Source organism: Ammospiza nelsoni, chromosome 1 (assembly GCF_027579445.1).
Source record: "Ammospiza nelsoni isolate bAmmNel1 chromosome 1, bAmmNel1.pri, whole genome shotgun sequence".
NCBI classification, from domain to species: Eukaryota; Metazoa; Chordata; class Aves; order Passeriformes; family Passerellidae; genus Ammospiza; species Ammospiza nelsoni.
The window spans coordinates 1,722,363-1,739,480 of NC_080633.1; the positions used below are offsets into that span (position 1 = coordinate 1,722,363).

At 44.1% G+C, this 17,118-nt stretch overlaps 1 protein-coding gene across 1 annotated transcript; it reads right to left on the reverse strand.

The window, feature by feature from the left end:
- Positions 1 to 566: 566 nt before the first annotated feature.
- Positions 567 to 17,015, reverse strand: JMJD4 (jumonji domain containing 4). Its single transcript, XM_059479773.1, has 7 exons — positions 16,957 to 17,015; positions 14,536 to 15,018; positions 11,284 to 11,449; positions 9,957 to 10,082; positions 7,242 to 7,509; positions 3,857 to 4,003; positions 567 to 2,702 (listed from the first exon to the last, which is right to left on the reverse strand). Exons 2-7 carry the CDS (start codon positions 14,792 to 14,794, stop codon positions 2,391 to 2,393), a joined length of 1,278 nt encoding a protein of 425 aa, XP_059335756.1. The 5' UTR covers positions 14,795 to 15,018; positions 16,957 to 17,015; the 3' UTR covers positions 567 to 2,390.
- Between the last annotated feature and the right edge of the window lie 103 nt (positions 17,016 to 17,118).

Below are 17,118 nucleotides of genomic sequence, written 5' to 3' on the forward strand. Positions count from 1 at the left end.
CATTTTCCCAAATTTTATCATGTAATAAATAACAGATTAATTACAATAATTATTTCATTAATGGCAGAATCCCATGGGAAGTTTGCCAGGAATTTTTATTTAAATAAAATTATGGGAATTTTGAAGAAATTCCAGGATCCACGTGCTCCTGCTTCCCATCTTCTTTGTTTTCAGGAATTTGGGAATTTTCTAAATGAAGGAGAAGTGGATCCTTGATATTTTTGGGAATGAAGAAAAATTGGAAGTCCAAACCTTTAAATAAATGGGATTTTTATAATTTTTCCATGGAATTTCTTCATTTTTCCAAGGAATTTTAAACCTTATCCAGGTGACTCTGGGAAAACAAAACCCTCCAAGCTTTTTCCTCCCATTTTCCCCAAATTTTTATCCTGTAATAAATAACCGATTAATTCCTATATTACTAATTAATAATTAATATATTAATGAGAGACTCTAACTGGAAGTTTGCCAGGAATTTTTATTTAAATAAAACTTTGGAATTTTGAAGATTCCAGGCTCTGCGTGCTCCTTATTCCAATTCTTGTCGTCTTCAAGAATCCGGGAAAACGACTCCTTGGTATTTTTGGAATGAAGAAAAAATGCAAAATTCCTACTGGAAAAGGACATGCAAAGTGCAGGGGGGGTAAAAATTCCAAGGAATTCAAGGAAAACGAGGTGGATTTTCAGTTTGACTTCCTAAAACTTCCCGAAATTCCAAGTTTTTCTCGGCTTTGATTTCGGGAGGAGTTCAAGCGAGGCCTGAAGGTAACAGTGTGCAGCCATTTGTGCTTCCAGGTTTTGGGATTTTTCCAAGGAAAAGCAGGAGGGGGGGTTCCTCTGGGAATATTCTGGGTGGGAATTGTGCTGTGGAAGCGTGCAGGAGGTGCTGGATCCGCAAAAAAATTCCACAAGGAATTTTTTCCCTGAGTGCCTGCTCAGAATCCTCAAAAAATTGGGATTTTCCTTTAGCTGGGATGGTTTTTGTTTTTTTCCTTAATTCCTCCAAACCACCCAGAACTTTCCTGATCTTTCCTGGAGGGAATTCTGGAGCTTGGGATAGAGTGTGGAATTTTGGGAGCACATTCCCATTCCTGCTTTTTATTGGGAAGAGTCAAGGCAGGTTTTGCTGGGAGTTGAATTAAATTAAATTTAATCCTGAGCGTCTCAGCCTTGGAAATCCCACTTTGGAAGACATGGAATCAACATTCCCAAATCCGGGCTCCAGCTCAGATTCCATGGAATTCAGCAGCTGGAATTCCATAAAAAAGGATGGAAAAGCTGAGCTACACCGGGAAGAGGAGAGGTTTTAACAAAGCTGAGCTTCAGCACAGGGAATTTGCTTCATTCCACTTCCAGGCTTGATCCACAGGGAATTTTTGCCCTGAGTGCCTGCTCAGAATCCTAAGGAAGTTTGGGATTTTCCTTTGGCTGGGATGGTTTTTTCCTTGATTCCTCCCAACCACTCAGAACTTTGGGAATGTTCTCCCTCCTTCCGTTCTCCCTCCTCCTGCTGGGTGAAGCTCTTGTCCAAGTCCATTTCCTCCTCCAAACCTTTGGAAAACCTCTTGGAAAAGCAGGAATTCAGAGCAGGGCCGTGTCTATGGCTGATTCCAGGTGCTGGCTCCTGCTCAGCTTCCATGGAATTCAGCAGCTGGAATTCCATAAAAAAGGATGGAAAAGCTGAGCTACACCGGGAAGAGGAGAGGTTTTAACAAAGCTGAGCTTCAGCACAGGGAATTTGCTTCATTCCACTTCCAGGCTTGATCCACAGGGAATTTTTGCCCTGAGTGATGCTCAGAATCCTAAAAAATTTTGGATTTCCTTTGGCTGGGATGTTTTTTTCCTTAATTCCTCCAAACCACTCAGAACTTTCCTGATCTTTCCTGGAGGGAATTCTGGGAGCGCATTCCCATTCCTGTTTATTATTGGGATATACCAAGGCAGGTTTTGCTGGGAGTTGAATTAAATTAAATTTAATCCTGAGCGTCTCAGCCTTGGAAATCCCACTTTGGAAGACATGGAATCAACATTCCCAAATCCTGGCTCCAGCTCAGGCTTCCATGGAATTCCCAAAAAAAGGAATGGAAAAGGTGAGCTGGACCTGGAAGAGAAGAGGTTTTAACAAAGCTGAGCTTTAGCACAGGGAATTTGCATCATTCCAACAGCAGATGATCCAGAGGGAATTTTTGACCTGAGTGATGCTCAGAACCCTAAGGAAGTTTGGCATTTTCCTTTGGCTGGGGTGGTTTTCTCCTTAATTCCTGCAAACCACTCAGAACCTTGGGAATGTTCTCCCTCCTTCCGTTCTCCCTCCTCCTGCTGGGTGAAGCTCTTGTCCAAGTCCATTTCCTTCTCCAAACCTTTGGAAAACCTCTTGGAAAAGCAGGAATTCAGAGCAGGGCCGTGTCTATGGCCGACTCCAGGTGCTGGAGCAGAGCCTCTGGAGAAGGGCTCAGGGAGGTCAGGTCCAGCTTGCGGAAATCCTCGTTAGCGCTTAACGAGCTCAGCACCTTCACCGTCCGCTTGAGGTCAAACACGGCGTGCAGCATTCCCAGGGTGGAAATGGCGGCTTTGGAATTGTTCTGGGATGAGGATTCCTCGTCCAGGCCCTTCTCCAGCACCGAAATCCGGTTCTCCGCGATGACTTTGAGGAAGTTGTAGAATTCCTTGTAGTCGATGCCCGTGCAGGATTTCATGATCAGCTAAAGGGGGAAACGGAGTGAGAGTGGGAATGACAGCAGGAAAAAATCCCTAAAATTGGATCTGATGAAGTTGGGAATTCTTTGGAATCATAAATAATTATGTTTAATAATTTTTTCATTGGAATTGCTTCTGGATCCAAAGACACTGAGTTGTTTTTCCCAAATATTCATTTCTGGAAGGAAATCAACCCAAGGAGAAGAAACAGCTTCCAGAAATAAAATGGAATTTTCCTCATCCATAAGTTTTTGGAAGGAATCCCACCCACCCTCTTCCTCATGGAATTTTGGTTGGATTGTGGAGTTTGGTCTTTTGGATTCTTTCCCAGCTCCAGGGATCCAGGGGCAGCCACAGCTTCTATGGGAATTCTATCCCAGCCAGGAATTCCATCCCGAAATTCCCCCTAAATCCCCATTTTTCCAATGGGAAGCCATTCCCTGTGTCCTGTCATTCCAGGTTTATCCCAAATCCCTCTCCAGCTTTTCTGGAGCTGGACTGTTTTTCCCAAATATTAACTGTGGGGATTTTCCCAAATATTCATTTCTGGAAGGAAATCAACCCAAGGAGAGGGAACAGCTTCCAGAAATAAATTTGGGATTTGGTTCATCCAGAAGATTTTGGAAGGAATTTCACCCATTGTCCTCCTCATGGAATTTTGGTTGGATTGTGAAGTTTGATCTTCTGGATTCTTTCCCAGTTCCAGGGATCCAGGGGCAGCCACAGCTTCTCTCTGGAAATTTTATCCCAGCCAGGAATTCCTTCCCTAAATCCCCATTTTTTCCAATAGGAAGCCATTCCCTGTCTCCTGTCATTCCAGGTTTATCCCAAATCCCTCTCCAGTTTTTCTGGGGCCCCTTTAGGCTCTGGAAGGGGCTCTGAGGATTTTCCCTTCTCCATGTGAACATTCCCAGCTCTCCTGATCCTGATTTTTCCCCACCTTTCCAACCAACACATTCCAACCTGGACACAGCAGGTTCCAACAACCAGAAGCAATTCCCAAACTTTTACAGGCAGCATTCCCAAACTTTTATAGGGAACATTTCCCAACAAAACAAAGCTGTCCCCCCAACTCCTACTTCCTTAAAACCCACGGAAATTCTGCCGTGAGAAGTCCAAGAATCCCGGAAATGCCGGATGATCCAGGAGCGGGGGGTACCTGGCACTGGAGGTGCCAATCGTCCATGGGATCTTTCCACTGGCTGATCTCCCTCTGGACGGCCGCCAGCTCATCCTGCAGGAAGCTCCACATGACGGCCACGTTGCAGCCGTTCACCCAGTTGTGGTTGATGGAGATGGTGTCCTCCTGAGGGACAAAAATTTGGGAAAATCCATGGATAATTAGTAATTAGTCACTAATTAGGTTATTAGGGATGATAACATGGGATTTGCGGCTCCAAAAATCCTATTCCTGAGCAAGTTGTTATGTCCCTGATTCCCAAAGTGCTGCCACTGACCCAGCTGTGGTTGATGGAGATGGTGTCTTCCTGAGGGAAAAATTTCGGATAATCCATGGATAATTAGTAATTAGTCACTAATTAGGTTATTAGGGATGATAACATGGGATTTGCGGCTCCAAAAATCCTATTCCTGAGCAAGTTGTTATGTCCCTGATTCCCAAAGTGCTGCCACTGACCCAGCTGTGGTTGATGGAGATGGTGTCTTCCTGAGGGAAAAATTTCGGATAATCCATGGATAATTAGTAATTAGTCACTAATTAGGTTATTAGGGATGATAACATGGGATTTGCGGCTCCAAAAATCCTATTCCTGAGCAAGTTGTTATGTCCCTGATTCCCAAAGTGCTGCCACTGACCCAGCTGTGGTTGATGGAGATGGTGTCTTCCTGAAGGAAAAGTTTGGGATAATCCATGGATAATTACCAATTAGTCAATAAATAAGTTATTAGGGATGATAATACAGAATGTGCTGCTCTAAAAACCCGATTCCTTCTTTAGAAACCCAGAATGTCCCTAATTCCCAAAGTGCTGCTACTGACCCAGTTGTGGTTGATGGAGATGGTGTCTTCCTGAGGGAAAAGTTAGGGATAATCCATGGATAATTAGTAATTAGCAACTAATTAAGTTATTAGGGATGATAACATGGAATGTGCTGCTCCAAAAACCTGATTCCTTCTTTAGAAACCCAAAATATCCATAAATCTCAAAATGCAGCCATTGACCCACTTGTGGTTGATAGAAATGGTGTCTTCCTGAGGGAAAAGTTTGGGATAATCTATGGATAATTAGTAATTAGATACTAATTAAGTGATTAGGGATGATTATATGGGATTTGCTGCTCCAAAAACCTGATTCCTTCTTTAGAAATCCAAAATGTCCCTAATCCCCAAAGTGCTGCTGCTGGCCCAGCTGTGGTTGATGGAGATGGTGTCTTCCTGAGGGAAAAATTTGGGATAATCCACAGATAATTAGTAGTTAGTCAATAAATAAGTTATTAGGGATGATAATATGGAATGTGCTGCTCTAAAAACCAGATTTGTTCTTTAGAAACCCACAATGTCCCTAATTCCCAAAATGCTGCCATTGACCCAGATGTGGTTGATGCAGATGGTGTCTTCCTGAGGGAAAAGTCTGGGATAATTGATGGATAATTAGTAATTAGCAACTAATTAAGTTATAAGGGATGATAATATGGAATGCACTGCTCCAAAAATCCTGAGCAACCCACAATGTCCCTAATTCCCAAAATGCTGCTGCTGACCCAGTTGTGGTTGATGGAAACGGTGTCTTCCTGAGGGAAAAGTTTGGGATAATCAATGGATAATTAGTAATTTATCAATTAATAAATTATTAGGGATGATAATATGGGGTTTGCTGCTCCAAAAATCCTATTCCTGCAAACCAGAATGTCCCTAATTGCCAATATGCGGCTGCTGACCCAGCTGTGGTTGGTGGAGATTGTGTCTTCCTGAGGGAAAAATTTGGGATAATCCATGGATAATTAGTAATATTAGTCACTAATTAAGTTTTTAGGGATGATAATATGGAATGTGCCGCTCCAAAAACTTGATTCCTTCTTTAGAAATCCAAAATGTCCCTAATTCCCAAAATGCAGCCGCTGACGCAGCTGCGGTTGATGGAGATGGTGTCTTCCTGAGGGAGAAGTTTGGGATAATCCACATGTAATTAGTAATTACTCATTAATTAAGTTTTTAGGGATGATAACATGGAATGTGCTGCTCCAAAAATCCTATTCCTGAGCAATCCAAAATGTCCATAATTCCCAAAGTGCTGCCACTGACCCAGCTGTGGTTGATGGAAATTGTGTCTTCCTGAAGGAAAAAATTGGGATAATCCATGGATAATTAGCAATTAGACACTTATTAAGTCTTTAAGGATTATAATATGGGGTTTGCCACTCCAAAAACCTGATTCCTTCTTTAGAAACCCAAAATATCCATAATTCCAAAAATGCGGCTGCTGACCCAGCTGTGGTTGATGGAGATGGTGTCTTCCTGAGGGAAAAGTTTGGGACAATCTATGGATAAAAAGTAATTAGATACTAATTAAGTGATTAGGGATGATAATATGGGATTTGCTGCTCCAAAAACCTAATTCCTTCTTTAGAAATCCAAAATGTCCCTAATTTCTAAAATACCCCTAATTCCCAAAATGCTGCCACTGACCCAGCTGTGGTTGATGGAGATGGTGTCTTCCTGAGGCAAAAATCTGGGATAATCCATGGATAATTAGTAATTAGTCACTAATTAAGTTATTAGGGATGATAATATGGAATGTGCCACTCCAAAAATTCCATTTTAAGGGATCTTAAGGATCATCCCATCCCATGGGCAGGGACACTTCCCATTATCCATGGTGCTCCAAGCTGGAATTTCTCCTTCCTGGGAAAGATTTCCATTGTTTCCTATTCCTTTATCCCGGGATCTTTCTCCTCCTCACCCCAATTCTATGCCATGGAATTCCTGGAATGGTTTGGGTGGGAAAAGACCTTAGGGATCATCCCATTCCCACCATCCCAGAGTGCTCCGAGCTGGAATTCCTCCTTTTTTCATCCTTTTCTCTTCCTTTTCCCTGGGATCTTCCTCCTCTTCCTCACCCCAATTCTCTGCCATGGAATTCCTGGAATGGTTTGGGTGGGAAAGGACGTTAGGGACCATCCCATTCCCACCATCCCAGAGTGCTCCAAGCTGGAATTCCTCCTTCCTGGGAAGGATTTCCATTGTCTCCTCTTCCTTTTTCCAGGATCTTCCTCGTCCTCCTCCTCTTCCTCTCCTTCTCACCCCAATTCTATCCCACGGAATTCCTGGAATGTTTTGGGTGGGAAAGGACCTTAGGGACCATCCCATTCCCACCATCCCAGGGTGCTCCAAGTCTCATCCAAGCTATCCTTGGACACTTCCAGGGATGAAGCTCCTCTGGGAAAACCATTCCAAACCTCCCAACATCACCCAGGAGAACGGATCAACCTTTTCCCTGGAAATCCCAATTTCCATCCGTCCCAACGAAACCTTTGGGATCCAACTTCCCGATCCCGGAGCGATTCCCAGTGGACCCATGCCCTCACCAGGTTGTGAACCTGGTGGTGCCACCCGCTGGGGATGAAGACGATCTCCCCGGCCTCCTGGAGAATCTCCAGAGGGGGCTGGCTCTGGCTGTAGCGCGGATAAATCCTCTTGTCCCGAAGAGCCGGAGCCGTCACGTCGAAGGGGAGATTGCCGTGGCGATCCTTCAGGAATTCCTCCTGTCCCGCGGGATACAGCAGCCATTTCTTCCTGCCACACACGTTGGCCGACCAGCTGTAGGAGCGGAAGACGTCGGCGTGGAACGGCGTCCTGGGAAAAAAACAGGGACGGGCGGGAATCAATCCCGAAAAATTCCAACGTGGATTCGAGGCATTGAGAAGGTGAGGGGGCCGATCCCAAAATTCCATGAGGAATTTCAGTTGGGTTATGCGGTTTTGGTTATTGAAAGGCTGTTATATGGATGCTGATCCCAAAGTTCCTCATGGAATTTTGGTTGGATGATGGGAGTTTTGGTTATTAATAGGGCATTACGTGGATACTGATCCCAAAACTCCTCATGGAATTTTGGTTGGATTATGGACTTTGGCTATTAAAAGGCCAATATATGGATATTGATCCCAAAATTGCTGGTGTAATTTCAGTTGGATTATGGGGTTTTGACTATTAGAAGGCTATTATATGGATGCTGATCCCAAAATTTCTCATGGAATTTCGAATGGATTATGGAGTTTTGGCTATTCAAAGGCCACTATATCCATACTGATCCCAAAATTCCTCATGGAATTTCAGAAGAATTATGGAGTTTTGGCCATTAAAAGGCCATTATATGGATACTGATCCCAAAATTCCATAAGAAATTTCAGTTGGATTATGGAATTTTGGCTATTAAAAAGCTACTGTATCCATACCTTTCCCAAAATTTCTCATGGAATTTTGGATGGATTATGGAGTTTTGGCTATTAAGGCTGTTATATGGATGCTGCTTCCAAAATTCTTAATGGAATTTTGATTGGGTTATGGAGTTTTGACCATGAAAAAAATCACTGTATCCATACCAATCTCAAAATTCCTCATGGAATTTTGGTTGGATGATGGGAGTTTTGCTTATTAATAGGGCATTACGTGGATACTGATCCCAAAACTCCTCATGGAATTTTGGTTGGATTATGGACTTTGGCTATTAAAAGGCCAATATATGGATATTGATCCCAAAATTGCTGATGTAATTTCAGTTGGATTATGGGGTTTTGACTATTCAAAGGCCACTATATCCATACTGATCCCAAAATTCCTCATGGAATTTCAGAAGAATTATGGAGTTTTGGCCATTAAAAGGCCATTATATGGATACTGATCCCAAAATTCCATAAGAAATTTCAGTTGGATTATGGAATTTTGGCTATTAAAAAGCTACTGTATCCATACCTTTCCCAAAATTTCTCATGGAATTTTGGATGGATTATGGAGTTTTGGCTATTAAGGCTGTTATATGGATGCTGCTTCCAAAATTCTTAATGGAATTTTGATTGGGTTATGGAGTTTTGACCATGAAAAAATCACTGTATCCATACCAATCTCAAAATTCCTCATGGAATTTTGGTTGGATGATGGGAATTTTGGTTATTAAAAGGCCATTATGTGGCTACTGATCCCAAAATTCCTCATGGAATTTCAGTTGGATTTTGGAGTTTTGGCTATAAAAGCACCACTGAATCCATACCAATCCCAAAATTCCATGAGGAATTTTTCAGTTGGATTATGGGGTTTTGGTTATTAAAAGGCCATTATGTGGCTACTGATCCTGAAAATCTTCATGGAATTTTGGATGGATTGTGGAGTTTTGATTATTAAAAGGCCACTATATGGATACTGATCCCAAATTTCCGTGAGGAATTTCAGTTGGATTATGGGGTTTTGGTTATTAAAAAGCCACTGTATCCATACCTTTCCCAAAATTCCTCATGGAAATTCAGCTGGATGATGGGAGTTTTGGTTATTAATAGGGCATTACGTGGTTACTGATCCCAAAATTCCTCATGGAATTTTGGTTGGATGATGGGAGTTTTGGTTATTAATAGGGCATTACGTGGTTGCTGATCCCAAAATTCCTCATGGAATTTCAGACGGATGATGGGAGTTTTGGCTATTAAAAAATCACTGTATCCATACTGGTCCCAAAATTCCCCATGGAATTTTGGTTGGATAATGGAGTGTTTTAGATCTTCTCTACTTTATGGAGTTTTGGCTATTATATGGATGCTGATCCCAATATTCCTCATGGAATTTCAGTTGGATGATGGGAGTTTTGGTTATTAAAAGGCCATTATATGGATACTGATGCCAAAATTCCTGATGGAATTCTGGCTGGATAACTGAGTATTTTATATCCTTTGTGCTTCTTTTTAATTTATCCTGAAAATCCCCTAAGGACAGGGAATTCTGATAAAAACACCCCAAATTCAACTTTACAACCAACACTGGGCTGGAATTTTCACCTGGAATTTTCCCCTGGAAAACACTGGAGTTACCCCTGCACATTCCACGTGGCTGATCCCAAGGGAATTTCTCCTTTAATCTCCCAGATACTTTTTTTTTTTTTTTCTGTTTTTGTGGGCACAATTTGGGGTTTTCCCTTTTCCCTCCCACCCAGAGCCAACCAGGACACCGGGAAACCTGCCGGCTTATCCTGAGGGATAATGGGATAATTTCCTGGGATATTCAGCTGCAAAAGGAATTTTTTGGGATGAGAGCCTTACCAGGATCCCTTGGGTCCCATGTAGACGAACCTAAAATCATCCACAGCCACGGCATCCCAATATTCATTGAGCCAATCCGAGGAAAAATACACGGGAGTGGTGTAAACATCCTGCTCTGGAAAAGCTCTGGAAAACAAAAACACTTGGAAAAGCAGCCTGGGAAAACAGGATCCCCCAAATGCAGTGGGAAGAGCAAGGTGGATCCCTCAGGATGGAATTCCAGGGGTTTGGGGTGAAAAGGAGTTGAAGGAGCAGCTTATCCCAAATTTTCACTGTCCCAGATTGTTCCAAGCTGGTCTTGGGCACTTCCAGGGATTCAGGGGCAGCCACGGCTTCTGTGGGAATTCCATCCCAGCCCCTCCCCATTCCCACAGGGAAAATTCCTTCCCAAGGTTCTTTTCCAGCTGGAGAAGGACAGGCAGAGCTGGGGGAAGGCAACTGGAAGGAATGGGAATGTTCCCAGAAAAGCCAGTGGCTATGAAAGGATCCCAAATCCAACATGGCCATGGAATAATCCCAACCCAAATCCCACTCCAGGTCTGACTGTAGGAGCTGCTCCAGTCCTATTTTCCATAGGGAGAAAACATGGAATGGTTTGGGTGGGAAGGGACCTTAAGGATCATCCCCTTCCATGGCCAAGGACAATTCCCACTGTCCCAGGCAGCTCCAGCCTGGCCTTGGACACTTCCATGGATCCAGGGGCAGCCCCAGCTGCTCTGGGAATTCCATCCCAGCCCCTCCCAACCTGCCCAGCCAGCAATTCCTGCCCAAATTGAATTTAAATGGATCTTGAGCTTGGAATAAAAGCTGGGAATGAGGCTGAGGGAATGACATCAGCCTGGAATATCGGGGATTTGAGGAATTTGGGGCTCTTTTTGGAGCTGGAGGCCAAGGCTTTGGAATCCCTCAGGGAATGTTGGAGTATTTTCCCTCCGTGCTGATGCTGAGCTTGTCTGCTTTGCCTCAAAACCCCAACTGGAACAACTGAAAATCATGGAAATTTTAGGGTTGGATGGGATCCTAAAGAACTTCCAGTCCCAGCCCCATGGCAGGGACACTTCCCACTATTCCAGGGTGCTCCAAGTTGGTTTTGGGCAGTTCCAGGGATGGAGCAGCTTCTCTGGGAATTCCATCCCAACCAGGAATTCCTTCATAAATTAAGTGGGAAGCCATTCCCTGGGTCCTGTCATTCCATGCTTGTCCCAGATCCCTCTCCAGCTCTCCTGGACACCCTTTGGGCTCTGAAAGGGGCTCTGAGGGTTCCACGGATGCCTCCCTTCTCCAGAGGAACATTCCCGGTGCTGGATTGTTGGGAACGAGCCCTGACCTGCTCAGGTGCCAGTCCTTGAGGTAGAGGCAGCCCCGTGGGGAGCGGTGGCCGTTCCCGATGTATTCCCGCCAGTACTGCACGTATTCCTTGAAGGGCAGCTGCTCCTTGGGGTTGGAGTTGTACTCCTTGACATCGCAGTTGGCCACGGGCACCACGGCTTCTCCTGGAATTGCAAATCCATCGGGAATTTTCCGCGGGAATGAGGAGCATTCATCAAATCATCTCCGCCTCAGTCTCAGCCCCGCGGAATTCCGGGCTTCAAATATTCCAACGGAACCATCGCAATGTTCCAGAACCATCACTCCGGGGAAAACGTGATCCAGGAATTACAAATCCCTCAGGAATTTTCTCAGGGAATGAGGGGGACTTGTAAAATCACCTCCCTAAAGTTCATCCCTTTGGAATTTTGGGCCTCAAATATTCCAGAAGAATATTCTCTATCACAGAACCATCGTTCCAAACTAACAAAATCCAGAAATTACAAATCCCTCAGGAATTTTCCTCAGGAATAAGGAGGACCCATCAATCATCTCCAACTCAATCTCATCCCCATGGAATTCCAGGCTTCCAGTATTCCAGAGGACCCATCCCAATGTCCCAGAACCACCATTCCAAGGGAATGTGATCCAGGAATTACAAATCCCTTGGCAATGAGGAGGAGCCATCAAATCACCTCCCTAAAGTTCATCCCCATGGAATTCCGGGCTTTAAATATTCCAAAGGAACCATCCCAAGATCCCAGAACCATCATTCCAAGGGAACATGATCCAGGAATTACAAATTCCTCGGGAAAGAGGAGGATCCATCAAATCACCATCACATCGCCTCCCTAAAGTTCATCCCCATGGAATTCTGGGCTTCAGATATTCCAAAGGAATCATCCCAATCCCAGAACCATCACTCCAAGCTAACAAAATCCAGGAATTACAAATCCCTCAGGAGTTTTCCTCAGGAATGAGGAGGAGTCATCAAATCACTTCCCTCAAACTCATTCCTGCAGAATTCCAGGCTTCAGATATTCCAAAGGAACCATCCCAAAATCCCAGAACCACCATTCCAAGGGGACATGATCCAGAAATTACAAATCCCTTGGGAATGAGGAGGACCCATCAAATCACCTCCCTAAAGTTCATCCCCATGGAATTCTGGGCTTCAAATATTCCAGAGGAACCATCCCAATCCCAGAACCATCATTCCAGGGGAACATGATCCAGGAACTACAAATCCCTCGGGAATCCTCTGCAGGAATAAGGAGGATCCATCAAATCACTTCCCCCTCAAGCTCATCCCTGAGAATTCCAGGTTTTAAATATTCCAAAGGAACCATCCCAAAATCCCAGAACCATCATTCCAAGGGAACATGATCCAGGAATTACAAATCCCTTGGCAATGAGGAGGACCCACCAAATCACCTCCCTAAAGTTCATCCCTGTGGAATTCTGGGCTTCAAATATTCCAGAGGAACCATCCCAATATCCCAGAACCATCATTCCAGGGAAATACAATCCTGGAATTACAAATCCCTCAGGAATTTTCCTTGGAAACGAGGAGGACCCATCAAATCACCTCCCTAAAGTTCATCCCTGCGGAATTCTGGGCTTCAAATATTCCAGAGGAATATTTTATATCCCAGAACCATCGTTCCAGGGAAATACAATCCTGGAATTACAAATCTGTCAGGAATAAGGAGGACCCATCAATCATCTCCACCTCAATCTCATCCCCATGGAATTCCAGGCTTCCAGTATTCCAGAGGACCCATCCCAATGTCCCAGAACCACCATTCCAAGGGAACATGATCCAGGAATTACAAATCCCTTGGGAATGAGGAGGAGCCATCAAATCACCTCCCTAAAGCTCATCCCTGCGGAATTCTGGGCAGGGGATGAAATATTCCAGAGGAATATTCTATATCCCAGAACCATCGCTCCAGGGAAATACAACCCTGGAATTAAAAATCTGTCAGGAGTTTTCCTCAGGATTGAGGAGGACCCATCAAATCATCTCCACCTCAATCTCATCCCCACGGAATTCCAGGCTTCAGATATTCCAAAGGAACATCCCAATATTCCAGAACCAAGGAACACCATCCAGGAATTACAAATCCCTCAGGAATGAGGAGGATCCATCAAATCACCTCCCTCAAGCTCATCCCCACAGAATTCTGGGCTTCAGATATTCCAAAGGAACCATTCCAGGGAAACACCACCCAAATCCAGAGTGGTTTATTTTAAGTGTCCTGGATTTTCCTGCTCTTTATTTCATGTGCCCCAAATTTTCCTGGTTTTTTTTTTCTTGCTGTGACCTGAATTTTCCAGTTTTTTCTTTAAAGGGAATTTTCCCCTTAAATCCATTAGGAGGGAGGGATTGATTAGGACTGAATCCTTTAGGATTTGGAATAATTAAATTCTCCAAGATTTTGAATTTATTTAAATAATAAATTATAAATAAAATGGGGAAATACATTTCAGTTTGGAATCTGCAAACCAGACCGTGAAGAAATGGGAAAAATCCATGGATTCATTTTGGGCAAAAGCTTGGGAATTGGGGTTATTTTAGTGCTTTTATCCTGAAAATTCAATCCTAAAAAGCTGAATTCTTTAGGATTTTGAAAAAACCCCAGGACTTACCAAACTTCTGCTCAAAGTTGGGTTTCCCATGGAAAAAAAAAATCCATGGATTAATTTAGGATAAAAACTTGGAATTTAGGTTTTTTTTAGTGTTTTTATCCCTAAAATTCAATCCCATAAAGCTGAATCCTTTAGGATTTGGAATAATTAAATTCTCCAAGAGTTTAAATCTATTTAAATATAAATTAAAAATAATTGGGAATGAATATGTGGAGAAAATCCATTTATTAGTTTAGGAAAATCTTGGCATTTTCTGTTTTTTCAGTGCTTTTATCCCTAAAATTCAGTCATAAAATACTGAATTCTTTAGGATTGGGAAAAACATCCCAGGACTTACCCAATTTCTGCAAAAGATACTTGAAGTTGGGTTTCCCATGGAAAAAAATTCAATCCTATAAAGCTGAGTCCTTTAGGAGTTGGAATAGTTAAATTCTCAAATTTTTAAATTCATTTAAATATAAATAAAAAATAAAATTTGGGAGTGAATAAATGGAAAAAAACCTATGTATTAGTTCAGGAAAATCTTGGATTTTTGGATTTTTTAGTGCTTTCATCCCTAAAATTCAGTCCTAAAATACCGAATCCTTTAGGATGGGGAAAAAAAAATCCCAGGACTTACCAAACTTCTGCAGGAGATGCTCAAAGTTGGGTTTCCCATCCCACGTCACCCAATTTTTCCTGCTGCCCCAATCCTCGGTGAATTTGGCTGAGAAAATGCAGGGGTGGTTGGGAATGAGATAATCCCGGAAAAAATCGGAATAAGTGAAGGAATCAACTTTGTCAATAAAATCCACGTGGCCCCCGGGGAGAGCACCTGGAGAAGAATTCCCAAAATCCCGGAAAAAAGCGGTGGAACAGGCAAAGGTTGCTCTGTCCATGCAGGCTGCAAAAAATTCCTGGCCGAGCCAAGGAATTTGGAGAAATAATCCCAAAAAAAGCCCTGCTAAAAATGGGATTTGAGGATTTAAAAGTGTGGGAAATCATGGGGAGATTGAGGGGGAATGAGTGTTGGGATAATTTGGGTTTTGCATTGTTTTTGGGATAGCTGGGAAATGGATGTTTTTTATGGATGTTTCTTCCTCTTGTCAGAGCTGGTTCTGTCCTAAAAAAGCAAGAAAAGAAAATTTCAGTGGGATATTTCCAAGGAATTGATGAATTGAAGGGGCAGAGGGAAAGAAATTTCTGAAATATTTGGGAATGCTCTGGGATCTTCCCTTTGTTTCCAGGTCTGGCACCTCCCACTTCCCACAGAGCTTCCCCCAAGGATTTGGAGCAAGGATAAAAATAGGGAAAAATGTAAAAGAAACCAAAAAAAGAGGGAAGAGAAAATCTGAGCACAGAGGGAATAAAGCAAAGAGGGTGCAGAGATGGGATTTGGGAAACATTGAGGGAAAAGGGGATTTAGGGATCTCCATGAGGAAATTCTTCCCTCACAGAGATCTAAAGGAATATTGAGATTAAGGAACGTCCATGAGGGAATTTTCCCTGAGAAATCTCCAAGGAAGTATTGGAATTATGGGACACCCATGAGGGAATTCCTCCCTCACAGAGCTCCAAGGGATATGGCAGTGGGATTAAAGGATTTCCATGAGGGAATTCTCCCCTCATGGAGCTCGAAGGGGATATTGGAATGAAGGGAAATCCATGAGGGAATTTCTCCCTCAGAGATTTCCATGGGAATAACAGGACTAAGGAACATCCATGAGGAAATTTCGCCCTCACACATCTCCAAGGGAATGTCAGAATTATGGGACATCCATGAGGGAATTCCCCCCTCACAGATCTCCAAGAAAATATCAGAATTAAGGGAAATCCATGAGGGAATTCATCCCTCAGGGCACTCCAAGGAAACACTGGGATATCACAGTGGGAATAAAGGATTTCCATGTGGGAATTCCTCCCTCAGAAATCTCCAAGGGAACACTGGGATTGAGGGATATCCATGGGGGAATTTTCCTTCACACAGCTCCAAGGGAACACCTGGATATAGCAGGGGGATTAAAGCATTTCCATGAGGGAATTCTCCCCTCACGGAGCTCCAAGGGAATATCAAAATTAAGGAACCTCCATGAGGGAATTTTCCCTTAGAGATCTCCAAGGGAATTTCAGAATGAAAGGAAATCCATGAGGGAATTCCTCCCTCACAGAGCTCCAAGGGATATGGCAGTGGGATTAAAGGATTTCCATGAGGGAATTCCTCCCTCATGGAGCACCAAGGAAACACTGGGATATCACAGTGAGAATAAAGGATTTCCATGTGGGAATTCCTCCCTCAGAAATCTCCAAGAGAACATCGGGATTAAGTGAAATTCATGAGGGAATTTTCCTTCACAGAGCTCCAAGAGAATATCGAAATGAAGGGAAATCCATGAGGGCATTCCTCGTTTACAGAGCTCCAAGGGACCACTGGGATTAAGGAACATCCATGAGGGAATTCCCCCCTTACAGAGCTCCAAGGGAATATGGGAATTATGGGACGTAATGAGGGGAATTCCTCCCTCACACATCTCCAAGGGAATATCAGAATTAAGGGACATCCATGAGGGAATTCCTTCCTCAGGGAACACTCGCTAAGGGAACACCGGGATTAGGGAACGTCCATGAGGGAATTCCCCTCTCAGAGATCTCCATGGGAACACCGGGATTAGGGAACGTCCATGAGGGAATTCCCCTCTCAGAGATCTCCATGGGAACACCGGGATTAGGGAACGTCCATGAGGGAATTCCCCTCTCAGAGATCTCCATGGGAACACCGGGATTAGGGAACGTCCATGAGGGAATTCCCCTCTCAGAGATCTCCATGGGAACACCGGGATTAGGGAACGTCCATGAGGGAATTCCCCTCTCAGAGATCTCCATGGGAACACCGGGATTAGGGAACGTCCATGAGGGAATTCCCCCCACGGCCATCCCCAGAGTTGGGGGGAGGACCCGGACACCACAGGGCGTAGCACACGCCATCCCCGCCTCGCCCTCCCGTCCAGCCCGCACCGTCGCTGCCCGCAGGAACCGGGAGTACCCCGAGGGGAGCCACACTCACCCCCGCTCCCCTCGGGGCAGCCCCGCGGCGCGAATGGCGGCGTCGGCAGCGACAATGAAAGCCTATGGCGGGCGCCGCCGGAACCTCTGCGTCGGGCGGGTGGGGTCCGGGGGGGAGGTGAAAAGCGGAGCGCACCGGCGCGGGGCTCAGCCAATAGGAACG